At 39.9% G+C, this 25,944-nt stretch overlaps 1 protein-coding gene across 3 annotated transcripts; it reads right to left on the bottom strand.

The window, feature by feature from the left end:
* Positions 1-2,562: 2,562 nt before the first annotated feature.
* On the bottom strand, positions 2,563-25,029 carry LOC124116185 (putative L-amino-acid oxidase YobN). Of its 3 annotated transcripts, XM_046477432.2 has the most exons (12): positions 24,751-25,028; positions 21,022-21,074; positions 19,181-19,263; positions 15,129-15,204; positions 14,743-14,776; positions 13,587-13,876; positions 10,590-10,674; positions 9,934-10,071; positions 9,305-9,406; positions 5,653-6,059; positions 4,678-4,939; positions 2,563-4,495 (listed from the first exon to the last, which is right to left on the bottom strand). In XM_046477432.2, the coding sequence occupies exons 6-12, from the start codon at positions 13,860-13,862 to the stop codon at positions 4,023-4,025; spliced, it is 1,743 nt and encodes a 580-aa protein (XP_046333388.2). In that variant the 5' UTR covers positions 13,863-13,876; positions 14,743-14,776; positions 15,129-15,204; positions 19,181-19,263; positions 21,022-21,074; positions 24,751-25,028; the 3' UTR covers positions 2,563-4,022. The 3 variants fall into 3 exon arrangements, with proteins under 3 accessions (XP_046333388.2, XP_048254254.1, XP_048254253.1); XM_048398297.1 differs by lacking the exon at positions 9,934-10,071 and having other exon boundaries at positions 24,751-25,029; XM_048398296.1 differs by lacking the exons at positions 21,022-21,074; positions 24,751-25,028 and adding an exon at positions 20,271-20,289.
* Between the last annotated feature and the right edge of the window lie 915 nt (positions 25,030-25,944).

Consider the following 25,944-nt stretch of genomic DNA (forward strand, 5'->3'; position numbering starts at 1 on the left):
ACCAAACCCTTGGACGATTGCAAGCTGGACAAACCGCTCGGCACGTAGCCAATGCATTTCAAGTCCACGTAAGGACCATTAACAGGCGCCAACAACGGTACCAGATCACCAACACTACAGATGACCGAACACGTAGTGGAAGACCAAGGGTCACCACCCGACGTCAGGATCGTCAGATTGTGCGACAGCATCTTCAAGATCGCTTTGTTACTGCTGCGGAAACTGCTCGACAGACCATTAGGACACACCAGCGACACACTATTGCGGACACCGTGCGTCGACGATTGACGAGCAGACACCTCCACAGTCACAGACCACACCGAGGACTCATTCTGACACCACGTCATCGCCGGGACCGTCTTCAGTGGGCAACACAGCACCAACATTGGCGCCACCAACAATGGAGAAGAGTCCTCTTCTAGGACGGGAGCCGTTACTGCCGTCAACAGCCGATGGCAGAGAGAGGGTCTGGCGACGACGTAGAGAACGTTATTCGGATGCTTGTGTTGATGAGAGAGACTCGTGGGGTGGTCCGAGCATCATGGTGTGGGGTGGAATTGTTCTTGCACAGAGGGTCGGCTCTGTGGACTTCCAGAACATCGGTCCAGGGAGAGACAATGGTGTCACAGCAGCTCGGTACATTCATCAAGTCTTGAGACTATACGCCATACCTCATTTGGCACGTCGCCGCAACCACGAGTTTCAGCATTATGACGCCCGTGCCCACACTGCGAGAGCAACAAGAGACTTCCTTAAGCAGAATGGCATCAGAACCATACAGTGGCCTGCCCTCAGTCCCGATTTAAATACCATTGAGCACCTGTGGGACGAGATTTAAAGACGGCTGAATGACGTCCGACCAAGGCCGACAACTGCAGCTGTACTGCGTCATGGGTTCCTCAGAGTGTGGACTCAAGTGCCTGTTGTCTTCATCAACCGTCTCATCCATTCCATGTATCCACGTTGCACGGCAGCCATCAATTCACATGGCGGACATACGAGATATTGACTTGTGATGCCGTTTTCTCAGAGACTAGTGTTGTGTTTCACTTTAAGAACATTTGACACTTTAATTTCAATCTTGATGAGCAGTTTTGCCAAGTTTCATCTCTTTAATATGTCTCAGAGTATGCTTGCAGTGTTTGGACAAATAAGGTTTCTCATATATCTTTCCATGGTGACGTTTCTTTTGCGGTTCAGTATATTATCCCTCAAGTAAACCGCAAATTGATAAATGTTTCAGTCAAGCAATACACACTTTCAATTCGCTGAGACCACACTGAGTCAATTACTTAGACCTTGTCAAGTCACAATCTGGCAAAGAATGGTGCCAAAATCTAACATCTATGGCTGTGATCTTTTAACGAATATCAAAGGTACATGTATACTCAAAGGTATTTTGGGAATTGAAACCGGGTCTCCGGCGTGACGCGCGATAGCTTTAACCACTCGCATATGTGCTTGGTTTCGTCTGGTCTGATATTTGAAGTTCACCGCAGTGTTTTTGTCACCTCACTGTAAGTGGTCGACCGCGTCACGGAAAGAATTGTGAGTGAGGTGTGGGTGTGGGTGTGGGTGAGGTGTGGGTGTGGTGTGGGTGTGAGTGAGGTGTGGGTGTGGGTGAGGGTGTGGGTGAGGGAGAGGTGTGGGTGTGGTGTGGGTGTGGGTGTGGGTGAGGGAGAGGTGTGGGTGTGGGTGTTGGTGTGGGTGAGGTGTGGGTGTGGTGTGGGTGTGAGTGAGGTGTGGGTGTGGGTGAGGGAGAGGTGTGGGTGTGGTGTGAATGATGTGTGGGTGTGGGTGTGGGTGAGGGTGAGGTGTGGGTGAGGTGAGGTGTGGGTGTGGGTAAGGTGTGGGTGTGTTTGAGGTGTGGGTGAGGTGTGGGTGTGGTGTGGGTGAGGTGTGGTGTGGGTGTGGGTGGTTAGGTGTGGTGTGGTGTGGATGAGGTGTTGGTGTGGTGTGTGTGAGGTGTGGTGTGGGTGTGGGTGAGGTGTGGGTGTGGGTGTGGGTGTGGGGTTGGTGTGGGTGAGGTGTGAGTGAGGTGTGGGTGTGGGTGTGGGTAAGGTGTGGGTGGGGTGTGGTGTGGGTGGGGTGAGGTGTGGTGTGGGTGAGGAGGTGTGTGGTGTGTGTGTGTGTGAGGTGTGGTGTGGGTGTGGGTGAGGTGTGGTGTGGGTGGGTTGTGAGGTGTGGGTGAGGTGTGTGTGTGGGGGGGGGGGGGGGGGGGGGGGTGTCACGTTGACTTTCAACTTAAATCCTAAATCAAATCTTCCTCTGAAAGCTAACTGGGTCATCTCCTTATTCATTCTTACTGATTTTCACTAAATCCTCTTCCGAAATCAGCTCATAATAAGTCGTTACGACAAAACCCAATTAATATTCCTGCAACATGTTGTATAGACGCTCAAATGGTGGTTGGCAGATATGGTGAGGAATATCGATCACAAAGGGTTTGATAACAATATATCATGCATATAGTTTTTATCATGTTTTTGTTTTGTTTCATAGTGTTGTTTGTTTCAATGAGATAATTATTGAACATGTTAAAAACGATATGAATTTGTCAAATGTTGGTAACACCCTTTTATTCACTCTAGGTGGTACAGGGGCAATACAATCAATTAAAATGATGTATATAGCATGACACAGCAAGATGACAAGTACATAAAGACAATGATTGAGTTTATTGGTTCTGGATAAACTGTAATGTTGTGGATAATCTTTTTCGGATAAACATTGAATTCTACAGATGGTACAAATAGTGTTAGATTTTTTCAGAAAATATGTAATGCAGTAACAGTAAGTAAACTTGTGGGTCATCAACGTATTATTTATTTGCGGACAAGTATAAACCTAGCCTAACCTACAAGAAGCACAATGATCTATCTTACACTAAAATGACTATTCAGGAATATGAATGAACTTCGATATTTTTTTATAACAGATATGCGTTTGGTGTTCAATAGGTTAGCCAGTTCAGCACGGGGAAAAGTGGGACATGTTACCATGTACAAGTTACATGATTCAGTATATGTTACCATGATTCAGTATATGTTACTGTATATATTTGTGATTAGGTTATATATTTTGCCTTGAACATCGTGTCCAAGCATTTTGGTCCAAAGCCACGTTCTCCAGCCTGTGTATGAGATATCATATTTTATTACATTCTTCCACAAATACGGTTAGCCTATTGTTTATCATACATGTAAAGGGTTTCCTAGGCAACTAGGCTCAGTGCAGTATCACTTCTTTAGTAAATATGCCAAATTATCCCAAACGTTAAAATATTCAGTGTAGTATCATCTCATAATCACACCAATCAGGGTCAAACCATCCGACACAACAGACAGTATCGTCACTCCGATTTGGCAACACATCTACTAAACACCATCCGTGACGGAATCACTGAAGTGTAGTTGAAAATAATATATTAACATCAGAAGGTTCATACCCCAATGAACTCACACAAAGTGAAAGTCAATTCTTAAATGTCTTTTTAATATGCACTTCTTATAAAGCAACGTGTCACATTTACGCGATATTTATGTGTTTCCCCACACGGACCATGTCGAATGTATGAGGCCTGTTTCTGCGCGTAGTAATAGTTAGATAATAAAAAGAAAGAATTATACTGTCTTTTGAAAGTATACATCTAAACATTGTCCATGGTATCCGTATACGTATCAAATACATCGAACAATCAATTCTTATATATTTCGTTTTTATGGCATCATCAAACAAACATGTGTGTCGGCTTTCCCAGCAGTTTGTCCGGAATCAATACTGGGCATATAACATTTCAACATGGAATTTGTTCTCACAGTGGACCTGAATAATAGGCCTGTGAATCTATGACTTTGTTAAACGTAGACAGGTGTGGAAGATGCCGAGAGGTTAATCAAAGGTAAGACAAATGTATTATCTGTGCATGGTATAGAAAACTACTCATAAATGAAATATCCAACAATAAAACACATAAGTAAAGGCAGTTCACAACATTTCCAGCGCATTGTATGTGTGATTAACTATTCTCTTCTCGCCCTTTTACCGCCTGCTCGTTGGCCAGGGCGCGGCCTTTTATAATTGTGCTTATCAGTTTCCTCGTTCTGGCAGAAGAACTGATACGCTGCCCTGAGACCAGACTGCATGGCACCTTGTATCCAGCCATTGCTCCAGGATATGGCTTCCCCAGCCAGGTATATTGGGTGATCCGATTTGACGAGTTCTTTCATGGACATATTGTACTGGTTTGGTTTTAGGCATGCTAACGCACCTTCAGATGTAGGGTCGCTATACCAGGCTTGAACGGCACCAACCTCGAATTGCTCAGTGATTTCCTTGTGTATTTTGGCGACCTGTTTCACAGCGTTCTCGATGGCTTCTGCGTGGGTTTGGGCCCCAAAGATGAGAGCATCCTGGCCCCAGGTGTAAACCATGAGAACTCCTCGTTCCTCAGCAGAAATACCCGAGTCTGACCAATCGGGATAGTGGAGATGGCCTGGAAACAGACAACAGTAAAACTTGTTCATTTATGTGATCATAATGGGTTGAAGAAAGGTTTTATAAGGTTTTGTTCATAGAACAACAGAACTATAAAACAACACAAGCAGTCAGAGAAAGCAATAAACATATTTGGCTCTACACACTATCTTATATACATTTTCGTTCAGACAAACTTACCAATAGGAAGGTTTGTCTTTGAAAATCCTCCCTGTAAGCCATCCGGCTTTTGCCAGAAACGGGTTTTACACTGGAGAAATATCTTTGTTGACGCTTCATAACGCACGTTCGCAATGGCACGTTGTTTCTCTATGGTCAGATCGACCTCCATGTTCCTCAGCACCGTCAGTGGCACAGTGAGGATGACGGCGTCGCCAGTAAACTCATGCTGCTGTTGGCTTGTCACATTTTGACCAACGACCTTCACCTCTCGATCTCCAACCTGCGATCAATTGATATTATTTGAATTTTTTAGTTTCTATTCCTGTAACGTACCGGCTTGGAATTATATTTGAGACAAAATAATTGTTCTAAATACGCAATTGTTTTTGGACCTACACTACATTATGTTTCTCAACATCCTGTGAGTGAACGATGTTTCTTTGTGTAAAAACCTGAGGTTAAATTATTTACAATCACCATTTTCTGGGAAAATATTTTCACAAGAGTAACGCCCCAAACCCAAATATGAAGTCTATGCAAACTAACTGAGCATGTCTGGTGTTCACGTCAAACTGGTTCAAAGCTATGGCAATCTTTTTCATACTATTCCATTCGCAGCATGGCGTATTTTTGATGATTTGGTCGTTTTTAAATATTTTATCCTGAACAACAATGTTCAACATCTTTTATTGGAAGTAAATACATAGTGCCAAATGAATAGTAAATAATTTCCACGTTGAGTGTAAATGCGATGAGAGTTTGTCGATTGCCTGTGAGGTGAGTTTAACATGAAAACCAAACATTATCAACTGCAAAACAAATCTAGAAAAAAAGTACTGAGAATGTTGACAAAATAATTCTCGATCAAAGGAGCACAAAACTTAAAAGTCATACATAACAAATCCACTTCTGACCATGTACCTTATACACTGACCTAAACAAGAGATACTTTGCAATACTATAATTTCAAAATTAGTTTGTGTTTATCCTTACCCGTTCAACAGAAAGAACCTTTATCCCATACTGTATGTCCTTACTGAGGTTCACATCAGGATTCCAGCCGCAGGTGTTCTTCTTCATGAAGGCCCACGCCACTGTATCCAGACCTTCAGCAGGGGTGGACAGAGGATCCTTCCACCAATCGCCAATGATTTCACGGAGATATTCCACCAAGCTACAGTCGAACATGGGAGAATAGTCGTGGACTTTTAAGGCTTCAATGGCTATCAGGGGCCATGGTCTCAGGCGATGTTCACTTGAGTCCTGATGGATGTCAGTTTCAAGAAACTCCTGCACTGACATCTTGCTCCACTTTTCAACCCAGGTGTTCCAGCCTGCGGGACTTATATCGCTTACTAGTTCCTGCTTTAGTGGCTCAATCGTTTTTTCCCAGTACGAGTCTAAAACAGTACACATGTACAAATATGGTTAATCTTGGTAATATTTCAAGATACACCTAATAGGGTTATCTCAACTCAGATAATATCACGCACACAATCAGCTACAAACATAACTCGAATATTAACCCGGATCTTTCATGAATTTAAACAGCTGGCAACAAATTCGCAAAGTAGAGTAAACTAATTATGTAGTGCCTTACGGGGGCATCAGCAACGCCGTCCGATATCGTTCAGGGCCTCATAATCTGACCAGACCATACGACGAGTCATGTGGATAACCTTCAAAGGTAGTGTTGAGCCGCTCATGCAAAACCCAAACAAAGGGTCGTCGCACCATCAAAGGTCTTGACTAAAACAGCTCGATCCCAACTAAAGTGTCCCGTGAAGATTCCAGGTTAGAATTGAACTTCAGCAACCCATGCTTGTCGCAAGAGGCGACTAACGGGATCAGGTGGTTAGGCTCGTTGACTTGGTTGATGCATGTCATCGTATCCAAATAGCGTAGATCGATGCTCATGATGTCAATCACTGGATTGTGATGGGATTCGATTTGATTATTTACAGACCACAGTCATATAGCTGGAATATTGCAGCGCTAAAGAACAAACAAGCATTTAGCACAGGCTCAATGTATCGTTTTGTTTGCACTGGCGGCAAATACATGATGAAATTCAACAGACCAACTTCCTGACCAAGGAAATCAGCTGTTGTGCTCGGATGTTTCCTATTTCTTGAGATTCACTACATAACGTAAGTCCTGGACACTGACTGGGGCAGAGGTTGTGAGAGCACTTAGGAGCATGTGAATCACCCATGTAAGAGTGCACATGCTGACCAAGATAATGAATAGGTGCTCCCACTAACGACATCATCAGTTCCTTCCGTCAAGACACATGTTGGTAGTAATGGCCCTGTCACACCACAACCGTGAGTACAACGTATAGCAGTAACGTGTGGCGACGTATGAGAATATTTGCCAAAACGCCGACAACGCTGAAACACAGTATGGATAAGTTAGGTGGAAGTTTTATACGTTAAAAGCACGCTGGTATATGTTGTAGTACGCCGAGGCTTAAACACATGTTTGTGCATGCACAAAGTTTTAGGCGTATGGGAACTTATGAATTATACGCAGGCACACGTTAGAGGTACGCTCTACATGCGTTTATATACGCCAGATATACGTTACCTATACGCTGATATACGTCGACAATTTGGCTGAAAGTGTACTGTACAGCTAACGTATTGATAACGTATGCGTAACTTACTTCTAACGTATGTCCAACGTATGTATAACGTATACACCCAAAGTGTATGGCGTATTAGACGTACGTCTGACGACAAAATAACTTATTAAACGTGTTTCTAACGTTAAGTTTGCGTATTTGTACCGTAGTACTAGCGTTTTGGGGGGGTTTCTGTATATATTGGGTCCAGGTCCGTACCCCCACATTACTTCTGATGGAGACATCATAGAAGATGAAGGTGAAGGATCATGAGAGGCTGCACCAAGAAGAAATAGCCATTCTCCAACATCAGCATGACATCCTACAATTGACACTACCAGATCCGTGAAAATGGGAGAAGGGGGAGCAGATGATGGGCTGCTGGTGGGACTCGGTGATGCTCTTGGGGATCTCACCGGACTCGTGGACTCTCTTCTGGCGTGACTGCAAGAGATCGTCATCCTGTGGCCACTTGCCTTTGCGCACTTTGGATGTGGAAGGGGAGGGCGTGATATCATCATCCTTGCTGTTCGGCGCAGGTCACCCACGTGCGCCAAATTAGTGGCCTTGAAACTGGAGCAGGGCTCAGGACAGTGTCTCGTTACAGTCTTGAGGAACCCCAACCTGGACTTGATCCAAACTTCAGGCGAGATCTTGCCCATCTGCGTGGCCTGGTCCTCCCAAAGCTTGGCTTTCTTGTCGACTCTCCTGTAATCGGTCATCTTGACATTCCAGAGTACTGGACTTTCATCGAGAAACTCCAACTTGGTCTCTTCCTCTGGCATAGTCAAGGAAATGTTTTTTGGTCCTCGCCGTGAGGGCGAGCGGACGGCTCCCTCCGCAGGAACTTCTACAGCTTCCTCCACAGGAGCTTCTCCAGCTTCCTCCTAAGGATCTTGTACAGCAGGTGCAGGTGTGGTCTTCTTGGCTCTTGCTCGGCCCCTGTCTGGTTTCGCCTTGGGAGGCATCTTGATGATGTTGACAGAGCGAAGACTGAAGTTATTTGATGAATGGATGTACACCACTAGTTATAGTACCGCGGGGCCCGTTTTGGGCACCTTTCCCCTACGCTGAGCGCGGTAGTGATACGGTATACATACGCTGACCATACGTTGAACACTCCAGGCGAACGCTGGCAATACGCTCTCATACGTTGTCATACGTTATGTATAAGTCAGTGATACGCACTAATACGTTAGACATACGTTGCATATACGGTGAACTCGTCATGTATACGCCAAAATCATGGTTTTTCGATGAAAGCTCGACGTATGACAGCGTACTACCTGTCTTTTACATACTACGTGCAAGTTACTCTAAAACGTTTATGTGTGATAGGGCCATTAGAAGAAGTGCACATAAAACCCTGGACCAAGATCACTTACGACTTCTAACGCACCTTTCTCCAATTCAGAGAAGTTGAATATTTGTTCAACGTGAGCGGCAGGATTAATAGACAGTTTATCAACAGAACTGACTCTGATAGTACTGATCCGTCTCCATACGGCGGAGAACCTGTAGTAAATGACAAGCGAGCTCAGCTCTCTAAACGATCCACAGAATACACCTGCGTTGGCATGACCTCTCTCTCCTACTGGTTAATGTATTTTCGGGATCCCAGCGAGACATGGGTGCAGCAATCTCGAATGAGGGCGTTGACTGTCGTTGAGCCCTCAAGTGTGATTAGGAATATGCTCCAAGCCGGAAATTCTATGGTATGTTGTGGTGACCCAATTTCTGAGTGAGATAGAGGCCTTCCTGCTGTGTGCCTGCTTGCATAGATTGCAGTTAGACAGTCTGATAGTAATCAACAAGAAGGATTCGGGGCTAGCCAGATTAACAGTTTATGCAAGCAGCTCTAGAATCAACGCACTAACTGCTACGGGAGCATGCTTTGTTCCAGGTAAGCTGTTGCGGGTGGTACGACATTTGTTACAATCATCCCACCGACGGGAGAATTATATGAGGGTGGGATTAGGGGGAATGACAGCATCCAGGTTATAACTATCAATTATTTACCTATGTCGTTGATCAAGAGGGTCTTTTTCTCTTCTGGGGTGAGATTTTTGTCCCATCCTTCCCAGTACTTGTTGCAGTAGTATCCTGGATCCGTATCCCAATCTAGAGCAAAGATTTACTTTTTATTTTACTTTTGTGGATGTTAAATACAAACCGAATTAAACTATTTAATGTAAATGTCCAATGTTACTAGATGTACCGTTAAATAGATAGTTTACTTTTAAGACTTGTGTAGAGATGAATTGATTTCTTCCGTTTACTTGTTTATTAAACAATATTCTTTTATAATATAACAACACTTTCCAATGTTTCAGCCTGCATAGAGCTTTTTTGAATGTCTACGTCTGCTTGTGATGTCAACAATATGTCAATATGTCTTCACAGACTTTTCCGGATTTCTTAGATTATTGATGACTTGTATTCTTCTTTCAGGAAAACCTGAATGATTATTGGGGTTTGTTCAACAAATTTTCTCTTAAAATGAATGACCTGCATGTCTCGCATGTCATGGCTTGTTCATGACGGTTTTCAACGCAAGTGTTTTTACTGTGCGACGAAATGGGGATGTAAAATTTGTCAATCCTTTTCATCAGGTAGCTCAATATACATACTTATTGTTGACTACTTACCTGACATCTTAATCTTATCACCGTAGAAGTAGAAAAACCCTTTCTTATTTACATTTTGGAATGGCCGTGTTTTAATGTTGAAGAGTTTTATGTAGTGATGAGTCAGGTAGTGTGAATTCGGCAGCCGCATTGCACCACCTGCTCAAAAACAAAACTCTATGGCAACGAAAGTTATGAATAAAGGTTATGATGTATAGGCATAATGATATGGAATGAATAGTATTAAAGTAATCGGGTTCCTAATTGCAAATTCCATTGAAATCAAGAAGGATGTATAGGTGCCTGGTTGATTTGATTGGGTTCTGTAACGCCTATATTAGTCTTACAGAATCTCCTTCATGGTACTTAGGGTGGAATTGGCCCCCCGTGCTTAGGTTAACAAATTTGTATGCATTCTGTTTCTAATGAAAGTATCTGATGACACATAAAAGACTTGTCAAATTGGTCATTATTTTGTTGGTCAAGACACCATCAAATGAGCAAACAAAAGTGTAGTTAATTACATCAGTTTCAGTCCTGTCAGTGAGTTCCGTGGGTTCTACTACTTGTGCAAGGATGTGAGAGTTTAGTAATTTATTCTATTGCGATAAACTGAAGTATCGTTGTTAAATTATTGATGAATAATCAAAACTCATTCTAAAAATCAATGCACACACCTTCCGCGTGTAGGCCTTTAGCAAATGGTTCTCTGAATGTTTTGACACGGCCTCCTACTCTGTTCTGAAGTTCCAGGATGGTGACCTGTGGAGGGATCATCATCGAGTCAAATTAGTATGACATGAAAAGATACAAGGAACTATAGCTCACCTGGAAATGTAGCCAAATGCCTAAATTGTCAACCAGGTTTACCACTTTGTTAACCAACGTTAACGAATGCGACAACGGTGATGACAGACTAAGAATCACCATGATGGGGATGGGATGAATGCCGCTCATCACAGTGTAAGGACCCACCAAGGCAAAATGGGTTACGGTGACTTAGCCAACCATAAATTCCATCATCATGATCATGTTTCTTTCTAACACTAGCACGTTTTGGACTTCTGTTCAGATTGTATACACAAGTATGGTTAAAATCACTAAATGAGATTGAAGACCAAATAAAAATATTTGTATCAGTAAGTCTTTGACCCAAGATTAGTTTTCTTATCATATTTTTGTGCTGTTACTAAATCAGTTCGGGTCAAAATAGTTGCTCCTGCTATTATGCTCCTGACATTAAAAGAAGTGTCGTTAAAATATGTTTAAAACCACACCGTTCACTGTCGATTAAGGATAGGGGACACAAGCAGGAAGCGCCAATAAAATATGTGGACTGTTTGCTTTTTGTTGGTCACGGGGAAGTGGCACTTACAATCATAAGCGGAATTAATCCGCCACGGAATTATCAATCTTGATGATTGTGCTTGAGAGAACGGTCCTTTTGGTTGGAAGTTCTACAAAACTCAATATGTTTTCCGAAATAAGAAGTGACATACATTAAGCCGGAAGCATAACTTTGCCATAACTACAGTGATGCGACTCACAGTTTAAAAGGGACATAATCAAAACAGGAATAACTAATAACTACATTGTACAGTTACCTGCAGCCATAAATATTTCTCGTTTGAAGATCTAATTTAGTCAGTATGTGTTTTCCGAAACCACAGGTGACATAATCAAAAGCAGAAATATCTCAAACTTGGTTACAAACAGAGCTAGAACAATTGGAATTCAGTTTTAATTATCAGAATGCAATAGGCATGTGTTATCCAAACTAGAAATACAAATGACTTTGTTATAAACTGAGGTATAACCACGGGACTTTCTGGTTTAATGCAGGAAGAATTAGTTTTCTGAAACAGGAAGTTAGGTAATCAAAGCTGGATGTAGTGATAACTTAGTTACAGATGGAGCTGGAGCCGTGGGACATTCTGGTATAATCCATATGCAGTAAGAAGTGTTTTTCGAAACCGTATAATTTTATGGTACTAATTACTTGTAAGAAGCAGGGCTAGAATCATGTGACTCTGGATTAAAATGCAAATGAGCAGTAAGAATGTGTTTTCCGAAGCTAACAGTAACATGATCCAAACTGGATAGGAGCTTGAATCATTAGACTTTCTGGTTTTAACATCTGATAGGTTAGCGTGTGGTATCTTAAACCGTGAGTTATTTAATAAAACCAGACGTATATATTTCTTAATGCTAAGGGAGCTAAAGCAACGAAGAACTTCGGCTCAGTGCTTTTGTCTAGTGTGTAGCCAAATCATAGACCATCCAATGAACATCCATGTATGTCAAACAAACACGCAATATGTAAGTAGAAGTATCGCTTAGATGTACAAAGTCTTACATTAGGAAAGTATCATCCCTAAGTTCTCTGACCTTTCGTTCTTCTTTCTCGTGATTACGTCAATATTTTCATGATTGAATAAGCTAAAATACCCTACAGCAATATTTCACTGATGACTTTGATTCATTGATTGCCATCATAAAGAAATTTTAATTTCTTGTCTTAAAGCAACGTTTACCTATTTCTGAAAAGTAACATAACATCCAAAATAACACACTGGAAACGTGCGTATGTCGAAAAACAGTTTAATTGATGGTAATTATTATCAATAATAATTTTGAAAACTTGAATTCACAACTATACAACTATCTATATAGATGTTTTGTGCTTATTGTTTTGAAACTATTTGGTGTCAGTCTGTTAGAGTCTGATCACTCTATGGCTGAAATATTGTAGACACGGAATTAAAGTTCACTCACTCTTTCGAGGAACCTGCCTCGACATCCTTCATAATAAGAACATATCTTCTTTTCCAATAAAGTGTTTATCGCCTGATTGTGGTATAAATAGTGTCAAATAGGCATACGATGAAGAGATGCACCACATACAGTCAGTAGTGTGACCCCCTTGTATTATGTATCTGTGTCTATGTCTGTCTGTGTATGTGTATGTGTCTGTATGTTTGTTTGTTTCTTTGTTTGTTTGTTTGTTATTGTGACTATTTACGCCAAGTGACAAGATGCATTCACGACCACAATTCTCTAAATCAAAATATGTTAGGATCACATGCTAATCTGAACCAGCCCTATTATGATCTTATTTTCCAATGCCCCAGAACTTGTCATAACCATGTGTCTTAAAACAATTGCCTAAAATAGAACTACCAGAAACCAAGTAATGTAACAAGAAAGTCTACTTTGACGAGATGAGGAGAAGTTGCATGAACAATATGTACATGAATCGTTTCAATTACAAAATCTTTACAACGTACAATCAAAATATGACAGACAACTGATTCCACACACTCTATTTCTGACAATGGCCTTTGTGGCCAATTCGCTATTTACAAAATGGAAACCCTATTTCATTGTAAAGGATCTTATGAGCAGCCTGTGGTCCTTTAAAAACACAACGTCCAATGGGAAGATGTTGGGAACTATGTGACTACGATACTGATCTGTATACATGTATTTCCAGTACTGTGCTAACAAACTGACGGCGAGCAAGACCAACGACATAAGTGACCATGTCAGGATGAGCTTGAAACCCACAACCCATAGTACTTAACCATATGTGTCAACTCTTGTATTAATTTCTTAACTGAAGTGTCATCGTGTAAGCAGGCAACTTCAACCAAGAACAGATCCAGTACGCCTACCTGATGTCCCGTCTGCCGGAGTTCATACGCTGCCGAGAGTCCAGCCATTCCTGCCCCGACAACCAGGACGTGTTTAGGCTTCTTAGTCTGTTTCTGATAATAGTCTTTCGGGTTGTTCACACAGGTTTGTTTTGCATAGGCGTGGTAAAGGCCGCCATCCATTATGCTTTCATAGAAAGGTTTACAGGTGAGATCCTGTTGTAAAACCTGGGGGTCGTCTGTGTCCAGGTGTGGACAGCGCAGATAAATCGGACATTGTTCAGAGTTGCTGCTCATCTTGAGGATCGTAACTGAAAGTGCACCAGTTTCAGATCACACATATTATGTGAGTGAACAGAAGGAACATTATAGTCACGTGACCCAAAATATAAACACAACGTGAGCTAATTTAATGTCATGTGACAATTGCAAGCCAAGTAATGTGCTGTGTCGCCGAGTCTGAGCGCAGGTCCACGAAACAAGCGCAGTTCACCAATAAATGCTCAACCCCTATAAACCCCCATCAGCCCATGGGCTTTTTTTCACCAACAATTAACAAAAAATGCGATTTTGGCAAAAGGCTTATGTTCACATACTTCTGGTCTCATCTTGACAGTCATTGTGTATAATAACAAACAAAGGAAGCATTCAAAAGAGAAATACAGAATTTCTGCATTTTAATTATATGAAGGACTTTTTTATACAAAAGGAAAAAATTAACTGTGCTTCGTATAAAGTTCAATAAAAAATAAATGTATTTCGAAATTTACTGTACTGCTATGGCCGGCTGTTTCTTCAGACCCCTCGGGCCGGTAATGTTAACTCAGTTGGGCCAATCGTTGGTTGAATTTTCAACATGTACTTGATCAATTTGGCATTTTGTACAAAGAAAGACATCTCGTAAAGCTTTGATTTGTTCAGTTTGGTACCCATGTAAATGCAAGGTATTGTAGGTAGTGATTTATCAAAATAGTTTTAGTCGGTTATTATGGAAGTTCATTTTGATATTATTCTATTTTATTTAGTCTTCCTTAACGCTCACAATTTTCAAAGCAATCCATTAAACCTTGGGGATTATTTCATAGATTCCATACTGCGTGGAGACAGAAGTTGTGCCACACATAGTCTTACAAATATTGCAGTAGTGTGGCAAGAATCATTTGCAATCAGGCCATACCTTTGTTCACTTGCTTCACGGATCAGCCGATCTCCTGTAAATTTTGTTGAAATGGATTATTTTTTTAATGAAATTGTTCTGTTGATAGAATATTGCATTACAACATATTTTCTGAAGAAGGACCAACTGAAGTTGACATATATTAAACATGGAAGTCAGAATAAAGTTTTTTGTTCCTGAAATTGACAAGATACATAGATGCACAACAGTACAGAAAAATAAAAAAGCTGATTTGTTTTTTCCCCACCCACCGACAGGTATTTTCCTGTAAAATCCGAAAAGCAAGTAAATAAAATGTCTTATGTATCGGATCAACGCAAACTTCTTGAGATACTGAAAACGTATTTAATCGTTCCTGCTGAAAACTAGAAGAAAGATCATCTTACCTGTAGTCCAGCCAGAGCGTCAGTGATGAAGGCAAAGTGTCCCATGTCTTTTGTATCAAAGTAAGATCCGGCTTAGCTGTGGCCGACAAAGAAACCCTTTCATACATTATAGCTACTCTCGAAAATCTTTTTCTATTTCTGAGGAAGACACAAACAACATGTGATCTCCCAGATATTTCTACCTATTGTAACTTTTCTCTCTGGAAGTCACGTGTAACGCCATGTGGCCATGTTTTTTTCTGGTACCCGCTACTCCCGAAAATCATTTTCTATTTCTGAGGAAGACTGCATCATTCGGGTTTTTTTTCTGGTTTGTGTCAAACTCACTGAACGTTTACTTTAGTGGTTCACACAACAAGTACCACGCTATATCCATCTGTAATCTAATGGACTACCTGACTATACACTGCCAAAAAAATCCATATATACAAGCTTGTATATGCTTTGGAAAGATGATATATCCAAAGCATATACAAGTTTGGAATGATGAGATATACAAAAATATACAAGTTTGTATATATGACATATACAAAAATATACAATTTTGTATACATGATGTATCCAAAATTGTTTTTCTTTGTATATATCAGTAAAGGGAGATAACTGTTATGTATTCGTGTTTAATTATTGTATATGTGCAAAATGAAGAGTTTTAGGTTGAGCACTGTGTTGCATTGAAAATGTTGGGAAAGGGGGATATTGCTATGTATATTATTCTACAATTGTTTTGTATGTGCAAAAAGCCGAACAAAATTATTAGCAAGTTACAAATAAAACTGATATAGTGGCGTGTAACATTATTGGAATGTTTAATTAGTACTCCTCACTGTTAGCGGGAGTCCTTTCTCTCCTTGCAATGATATTGACGGGTAAGCGATTGAGGCGTCTGGTACTTTTCCTGGCGCGGTGCTTTTAAGTAATTATGACATGGTTTATATTTGTATTGTTTAGGGTGTTACAAAATGAATCATATCTATTTCTTTTGAGTGATTGTTGTTTAACGCCGCACCAACAATCGTCTAGCTATTCGCGTCGATTGTTCCCAAGAATTATGGCTCAAATTTAACCGTCCCGTTATTTTGCAGATTGTTCTCTTCATTGTTAAATATGTATGCAAACTGATCAACATGTCTTTATGATATTTGATAAGAACGTGATTTTATGGAATGTGTCAAGGCTACCATAGTGCTTTACTAAGACCCGTGTGCGAGCATGTGCACGTACATTTATATTTGTGTACGCGAGGTGATCATGTATATTTGTATATGCGAGGTGCTCGTGTGATATATTCTACTATAATCCATGGGGTATGGGAGGGGAAGGGGAAATGGGGTGATCTGTACAAGATGTTAATGTATTCATACTTCTCACGATCTCCAGATAAGCTGCGTATTTGTAAAATACGAAAACTGCATTTGTAAATCACCATATACCTTTTGAGTTGCTTGCGTACACAAGTTATATAATCCAATATTCGCAATAACCTAATGTAGCTTTTCAGCTCGCGCACACAGATGTTTTTACATTTCTTTTCTTACGGACTGAATGCAGGCATCTTGTACACAAGAATTCCACTGTAGTGAATAATGCACAACTGTGCAACATCTTGCTTATTTTAACTTGTATCACTGTAACGAAATTATCTAACACGTCAACACATGTTGAGTAGAAGTTACAAACTAAAACAGTATACAAGTACAATTATTTTGAACAGAACCACTCATAGGTTTGCAATTAAGGATTGACTGTGTATTGTTTTCGGTTCAAACTGTATGAATCCGTGTAGCGGATTCTTACAAAAGTTTGCACATCGGTTTTTCGATTCATACCTCAACGAACCGAAAAGAAATACACAGTCAATGCTTATAATTAAATTCGTCAACGTAAAACATGTTTTATCTGTAATAGTTTAACCAAAAACAGTATAGATCAAAACAGACAAAAATGACGAGATTGAAAAACATTCCAGGTGTATGAATACATACTGTGGCGTGACATGAATCAGGTGATCGTTTAATTTTTGCACATAACTTGACACGCCTACACGGTCAGTAGCCAATAAACAGAGGGTAGGATCAAAACAATGTTCATTGGACAAGAGACGAGAAGAACTGCTACAGTCAGACTGTAACGAACCGGAAGAAATATGTCCGGGAGAAGGCGGCTGTTTCAAATGACATGGTCTGCAAAATAACGGTACGGTAAAATGTGAGCCATAATTCTTGGGAACAATCCACGCAAATAGCTAGACGATTGTTGACGTGGCGTTAAACAATAATCACTCAATCACTCAAAAGAAATAGATATGTTCCCTGAAAACGGGAAAACACAGTTTGAAAAATGCTAGTTAGAAATGAAACCCGAAGACATGAAAGTTGTGGAACAGAAGCCATTAGGGATAAAAAAATATAAAAAAACCAACAGGCGAGCGAATGCATGAATGTCGCTAAATGTCCTGTGCATGACGATACACGTAAGCAGAAAGGGGATTCCCTCGACGGTAATATACGGATTCCCCGACATTCCGCAGTAATAAAAGAAGTCCGCCTCGGTGGGCATGGCTTAAGTTTTTACATTCATTGGGAAAGGAATGCAATAACATGTGACCAATTTAGCTAATCGGAATGCAGGAATTTCAATGAACACAGCGAAAATTTAATAATTATCCTATTGACGGGACGAGAGTCATAATACACTGAATACCGCACGAACTATCGATACCCAATGTGAATTATAACATGTGAGTGAACGCTCAATGGCTCAGTCATTTATCGGAAGCCCTGGTCTCCCACACTCCCACTCAATTGTCAAAAGAACTGGCAACCTGGTGAAGCGATTAAATTGATGACCTAATGGGAACGTTTCAGCTTGCATAATAGTGTTCTATTTAACCAGAACCTTAACAGAAAGGTTAATGGGGGCATATGAACCTTGATGGCAAGGGTTTCAGTATAAGTGAAATTATAGTTAACCCAATATTTAAAATGTTAGAAACGTATCATCATCTTATTTTAGTACCGATATTATGAGCATAAACTATTCAAATACATACTTTTGATATCCGGAATGATACATAACTTTCTTAGGCTTGAAAACATTTGAAAATTATATGTTTACAAATGTTTCCCCACCTAAGGAAACGTTCACATGTCAAACCCTAGTACACTTAGAAAGGACTGGGAAAGCTCAGCACCTATTACAATAAAAAGGAATGCATTCGAAAACTCTATGATCAAGTATTTACTGGAGTATCAACTTTTTCTCTAATGCCTTGGAAATGTCAGAAAATCTGGTCAGAGCATTCAGGACAATGGTGCTTGTGCATACAACAATACACGGTGATCATATGTCTCAAAGTTGAAGCTCCATATCAAATAAAAGCCCAAAGTTAATTCATATCGGAAAACACCACATAAAGCCGGTCACAGCATACATTTCCTATTGTATTTGCGTTTCTTTCAATGGAGTAAAATCCGGCTTTTAGAAACGTGTAATGTGTTTCAAGATAGAGAGCAAACTTGTTACGATTCAAGATTGTATATCAAATACTTATCACAAATAATCAGTCATTGTGATCCTCACGAGTTATGCAGATTTGCGTATCATTCAGTTATGTGTTAGAAATATTACATTGACAATTATCTGGTCATCTCCATTTTATTTAATAACAGTAACTCCAACGTATGTTTCTTGACGTCCCCTGAGGCGGTCGGGTAGCCTGGTGGCTCGCCACGCCGAAGACCCGGGTTCGATTCCCGAATTGGGTATAACGTATGGAGCCCATTTCTGGTGTCCCCCGTCGTGATATTGCTGGAATATTGCTAAAAGCGGCGTATAACCATACTCACTCACTCACTTGACATCCCCTACTGTGTGAAATTCGATGCTGAGTGAAAAGCTGATTTAAAGGGCATGTCATTCTTTGTAATAATACAGTTAATCTATAAATTCCAAAAAGATATTGACTCTGGTAAAGGATCTGTATCATATGGATGATACATGTTTTTTTATTGCAGATACTGGGGTAATAAAAGCACAACAGAGATACTTACCCATGCCACTCTGCAGTACCGTCAAAAGAACCACCAAACTGACGCGCTTGTAAATCATCCTCTCCATAGTCTGTTCCTGGTTCCTATCAAAACAAAGGATGAAGATCCTAAATGTCTACAGAGATGGCTGGTGGGAAAATCATTCCGCATCTGAGGGAGAGAGCATCCCGTCACTGATAAGGCCTACATATACATGTACACCAAGGTGTTACATCCTTGTTTTACAGGATCCTTGTTTTGTTAGTGACAATATATCAGAAAGAATGTTTCAAAGTCCATGTTTGTGTCAGATGGCTACACGGAAGTTCTATTTCATCCCTGCGAGTCAGTGTTTTGACGACGCAGTCAACAACGTTCAAGCCAGATCAGGAATCGATCGAATCGTAGAAGTTTGACAGAAGTATTCATGTTGTGGTAGTTCTCTTGCACACCTGCATTTTGTTCAACGTGTTATAAGGAGATGGTCACTGAGAAGGAGGGGTCCTCGCCATATCGCTCCGAGAAATCCACACATTTTCGCGCGACAAAGCGATAATACGAAACACAATGACAAAACAATAGAATTAGACGATGGAGCGATAGTACGACACGACACGTTATGGTGATAACATGACATGTTATCACGATGAATTCGAAGCAAAAATGCCATAAAGCGATATGGTCACGCGATACGATATGGCAAAAGAACACACATGGTAATAGAGTAATATTTTGATATGACAATATGATGGTATGACAACAGACCGATATTGTGTAATTGCAGTATGACAATGTGACGACATGACAACACTTTTAACTGAAACTGAGGCTGATTGGCCAATTGCAAATGCAAGGAGCATAATATTATGGAAATGACCCAAAGTAGTGGCAGAGCGACATCATTACCCGAACCATAACAATATACATGATATATTTCATACCTTGTTGTCTTCATATACATACTTAATAATTAAATTGTCATTGTTTAAATCGTTCAAAGCGCAACAACGACCACATGCATATTGCAAAAGTAAGAATGGTAACACCACATTACAATAGGATCAATGCACGTTCATGGTGGGGTGGTTTTGACTGGTAGCAACTGTTTTACCTGTGACGTCGTGCCACGTCTCACTGAAGCTTAACGGAGCAGCCTCGTAGGTCGATAGGAAACAGGAGACTTGCAGTCAGTTGTAGCCAGGATGTTGAAATGTGTGCCAAGACACCATCAATTCCTCTGGTATCGATACGAAAAGCATGGCACGTCAATTGACTGACCCAGGTCGAGCCGTCCCCATGTTACAATGGCTTTCCAAGGTCCGCTTCATACGGCTACGTTATTTGCAATTCTCAAATTCTCAACTGAGCCGCAAGCAGTATATGCCCCAAACAGCGATGGAACATTGTTCAGCGACATTTGGGTAAGCGATTTATGCCGCACTGAGAATATGGGTAAGCTAGGGTGCACCGACATCGGCAGATCGAAAGATTTGGCTTTGGCAGCAAAATAATGTAGGCAAATTTCTCTCACACAGGTAGAATATACCTAGTGCCACGCAACTGAACGACCCAACGCTACTGTGATGAAACTCTTCAGCCGCATGTTGTTTCCATCAAGTTATCCTTCAACACGACAATGCTAGACTGCATACAACATGTATAACTGATGATCTAACTTCTATGAAATCAAAAGGCAGGAGAAGTATTCTCATCATTCAGGAAATAAAACATGAAAGAGAAAGAGTTTGAAAGAAAAACAGCCCGCTCACTGTTGATAATTTATTTTACGCTGTTCCCCATAGTACATAGTGCTTTTTGAAGATATCTACTTGTACTTTAGGGAACCAAAAAAATGTACTTACCGCAAGCTCCAACTTTAATCTTGTCACTTCCGACGAATCGTAAAAGAGAAATCCTGTATATAAACGGACATACATAATATTATTTTAACAGACGCGTTGTACATGAATAGCGAGTGAGTATGGTTTTATGCCGCTTTTAGCAATATTCCAGCAATATCACGGCGAGGGACACCAGAAATGGGCTTCACACATTGTATCCATTGTAGAGTAGTAGTAGTTAGTGAGCTAATGTTTCATTTCATTTCTTTTATATTAATTTGTATTCATAGCAAACAGATAGGTACTATATATATTCGAAGAAATGTCATGATGCCCACAGTACAATTCACACTTACGACTAATTAATAAACTATCTAAGAACAAAGGAAATGTTTTTCTTCTTTTATCCATTTAGTGCCCACTAAAATGGTTGTGTTGTCTCTAATAACATTGTCTTATTTACCATTACTTAGAATGAAACCGTGATATGGCAAGACCTATCCGCTCACTGGGATAAGTTACACTGGGATAAGTTACAGTCTCCATGACCAGTGTTTTTGAAACTTTAGTTTTTTGTTCTTACATGTATGTTATGAAAGAACACTATTTATCAACAATACTTGTTTGGATCTATACCACTATTTTAATTATCCGAATACTTGTAGTCGCCCCATTGGTTTGACGTCATATCACCTTACAATAAGTGCATATTGGCTGTCAGGATAATTATAATATGACAACTACATGCTGCTTATGATACTAAGTAATGGAGGACATGAGTGCACATCAACAAATGTTAAGAACATATAATTGTATATATATCATAAACGTTCTTTTATCTGAAGCACTTGTTTGAACTCCCATGCTCAATGTGTGAATGTGAATGTGTCAAAACGTAGATTCTTACATGTAACTGTACACCTTGAAGAAGATTAAGGGTAGTCCTGATTTCTCAAGCAGAAAGGGAATGTCAAACAAACAACACACCAGGGACTGGCCATCCAAGCGGAATGACATACTTTATTTTGTAACTGATACTATTAACGATAAACTGAAACTATAAACATGCTTAAACATGTGGGTGAACTCCCTCACACGTTTATATGCTTGCTGGCTATGTGTTGAAGCTTTATATAATCCAATGACTATACTGTTGTGTTATGAACAGATATGTTTGTTTAAAGGAAATGATTCACATAATTACGTTTCGATAAATATATAAATAATCCTCGCCCCGACATACGCTACCCTCAGAATATTTAAAAGTCAATTCCTGAGTAAATTCGAGGTTATGAATTTTCATTTTCGGTAGACAAATAGTTTGTTTTAGATCAAGTCTGTGTTTACAAAGGAAAATTCATAGTCTTTCACCATCTACTCGAATTTCCGCCGTAAACGATACAATAATATGCAAGCTTTTTAGGGGATGGTAGATATTCAGAATAAATTCAGTTGAATACTCAACCAAGCCTAAAGTTTTATTCTATGACTTTTCTGGAGTTTGTACAGAATTACAGCTTTTTAAACATTCTGACAACATGCACAAACCTGAAATTCACACGTGTATGGTACTATCTGGGGAAACTACATGGGTTCTTAAAAGAGGGATATGTCCTTATAAGTGAAGTTGTAACATCGTACCTCACAGTAACAATATTACAAGTGTTGTTTCAATTTAATCCTCTAGGTCACACTTACTAGCATGCAACAGTCTTACCTTATTCACCTTTAAACTCAGATTGTACAACTAAGAATACTCTTTCACAGAATGTAGGCGAATGTATTTGTAATAATGTATTATACATGTAAGTGTTTTATGCGTAATGTTTTCCTTTATCATTCAAGTTAAAGTTCCATATAATTTGTCATTCTTGTTGAGTCTTCGCTCACAACAGAAAACTTTTTTCTCGTATCCTTCATTTCATGTATATTTTGTATTGGAATAACGATGATTATATTTCAATGTCTGTGAAATGACTTTTGAAGATATTGGGATACTCAAATAGCATAAAATAATCTAATGATCTCTGTCTTTATATTAGTAGTGGGCACTTCCTTTCCCTAGAAGACGTCTAATTGGTAACAACGTTGTAAATAGTGTTTAATCCTTGCCCGATGAGTGAAACGGGTTTTAATGCCTAAATATGTTTGTATCCTAAGCTTGTTTCGGAATTGTTTAGAATGAAAACGTTTCAGATGTAATTAGCAAAGCAAAATGATACAAGAATCAGTTAATCAAGTACATTTAATATCGAAATGTGTTTGTGTCGGATGATATTATCTAGTAAGTATATGTGATTGATCACTTACAGTCGTTAATGGTGTCACGAAACGATCGACATTTCTCTTCTGATACGCTTGATTTAATTGCATTGTGATTAAATTTCACCAAGACCCCAAACATAAGTTAACTTTGATATAACGATTGTAACAGCAGAAGATTGACGCGCGAAAGACACACAGATTTTTCTATCGTACATTTGAGGGTAAACATGAACGAAGCCGTGCAGGATGCCTTACAGAGATTTGACTTCGAAACACACAGTGAAGTTTATCAATGATGATATGTGAAAGCTATTTCGTTGATCAAAGTAAAGAGAAACAATAGTACTTACTAAGGTATATATATACACTTGCAGAAATTTGGAGATGAGTAGACCTGTTAAAATGCTCAGATTGGATTATATCAGGTAAGGTAATGTATACACACTTACAAAACTTTTGAGATGAGTAGACCTGTTAAAAGTGGATTATAACAGTAATCCTGTATAAACAGTCAAAACAAACTCAAGGATCAGATACCACTATGAAAACATCGGATTAGTTCAAAGGCCCATGTACTCAGGTCATTAATTCATATTAATGAATGAAATCATTAATGGGTTAATGGACAGTACCATTCTACACAACAGGGGTGCGGAAGTAACCATTTGTATTTAGTGTAGGCCAGATGAGGTGCTACAATATATTGCGTGGAAGTGGCAATAAGTATATATATATATATATATATATACGCACGCACGCACGCACGCACGCACGCACGCACGCGCACGCGCACACACACATACAGTGCTTCACTCATCACAGAAATCGTTTGTCTCTTTTCCTCATTTGCTTGTAAATATTGTGTTGGAATAAGGATGAATATTTTCCACTGTCTGTCTGAAGATACTTGGATACTGAAATAGCATATATTGAGTACATGGGGGGACTGCTACGTCATGCATTTCAAGAACTAATATCCTGAGAACTAAATCTAACAATATAGCTTATCTCATTCACAAACAATCTTTGCACACTGTAGCCATTGAAGCTTGAGTCCCAGGCAGTGTATCGTGTAGTAATTCAAGACTGTGAGTTCAGATTGTTTCATAACCTAAGCCTTATCACCATCTCATTAGTAATCTGATGTGATCTCTGTTTTTAAGGAATAATTAGCACCTCCTCTCCCCAAAAATCACATACAAACGTCGATAAATGGATAGCGCGTATTTTTGGCCTAAGTCACTTGGACATTGTTTAGCTTCATAAACTGTTCATAAGAAACATGTCAGACAGCTTTGACATCATTGATGAATTAGTCTTATGAGATGATGTAAACATTAGGGGAAATGAGCTCAAGTAAATACAGAAACAGAGGGTCTAAAATTGCCACAGTGTTAGGCCCGAAAGTCTATTTAGGATTTAAATTGTGATTAAGGAAGTAGAGGGTACAGAGAGAACAAGATATCAAATCTTAACAAAACCTACCTGCCAAACAAGTGCTAGTTCGTTCGTATCCGTAATCCGTCACAAACTGACACGCAGAGTGTGTTCGATGAAGGAAATACAGCCCTTCAGATCTTTGTTTACTGAACACACCTTGACCAATGTTCAGTGATATAATTTAATAAGATATTGAAGCTACATGGCCGCCCATAGTTTCGAGGAAATGTCTTCATGGTTTCGTGCTCAACAAATATATATGAATGTATATGATGCCTCATCTTGATGTACTTTAATAAATTCAATTCGACAAAGAAGATGTACAGATGCCTCGACAGCATTTTTCACACATGAATGAGTTCAACCTTGGCAGTCAACTAGTAGAGGCAAACATGGCTATTAATGCTCATGTGTGTCAGGTTGCCCTAACCTCGCCGTCATATCTGTACACAAAACAAGTGCATAGTCTAAACTAGGCTACATATGCATTTCTTCAGCCGTTTCAATAATACGGTGCGCTGTCACAGCATGCTGCGTAGGTCTGTACAGCACAATGTATTTTATTAGTAATTGGTCGATCCTTCATAAATCATATTTTTGCCATTCATTTCACATATGCCTCGGTAGAATTGAGGTAGGGGAAGGACTTCTGGTCAGTTAACAAAGTATTCAGATATCCAGAAACTCGTTTATCCGGACAACATTTTAGAAAAAGCATCTGTCCGGATAAGCGAGGTTCGACTGTATGACAAAGCAGATGTGTTAGGACGGTGTCTAGGACCTGATTCGCACTTGCTGAAGGGATACCAATGGACCCTGATCATAATACATTGGTTGCCTTTTATTATTATTAAACATGATATTGTATTGTCCAAAAAGACAAAGGGATTGGGCACAAGTGCAGCACTTATTACCACCTTCTCCCTATATACAGTTACACATAATATTGCATAATGAAAATGAACAATTTACAGTTGAAGCATCACATTGTGGAAACATATTGCGCAATATATATACAGTGCTCATATGAAGGATATGTACAATGTGCTGGAAAGTGAAGACAGTGTGCATCTCATACATATGCTGGGGGCGGTCGGGTAGCCTAGTGGTTAAAGCGTTCGCTCGTCATGCAGAAGACCCGGGTTCGATTCCCGACATGGGTACAATGTGTGAAGCCCATTTATGGTGTCCCCCGCCGTGATATTGCTGGAATATTGCTAAAAGCGGCGTAAAAACTCA

This window comes from Haliotis rufescens, unplaced genomic scaffold, assembly GCF_023055435.1.
Source record: "Haliotis rufescens isolate VD_foot unplaced genomic scaffold, xgHalRufe1.0.p SCAF_18, whole genome shotgun sequence".
NCBI classification, from domain to species: Eukaryota; Metazoa; Mollusca; class Gastropoda; order Lepetellida; family Haliotidae; genus Haliotis; species Haliotis rufescens.

Coding starts and splice junctions, on each gene's coding strand:
- LOC124116185 (XM_046477432.2), bottom strand. CDS start 13,862: ATGAGCAGCAACTCTGAACAATGTCCGATTTATCTGCGCTGTCCACAC. Junction 10,675..13,586: donor TCCGGCAGACGGGACATCAG/GTAGGCGTACTG, acceptor ATCCCTCCACAG/GTCACCATCCTGGAACTTCA. Junction 4,940..5,652: donor AGGTTCTTTCTGTTGAACGG/GTAAGGATAAAC, acceptor AATTGATCGCAG/GTTGGAGATCGAGAGGTGAA.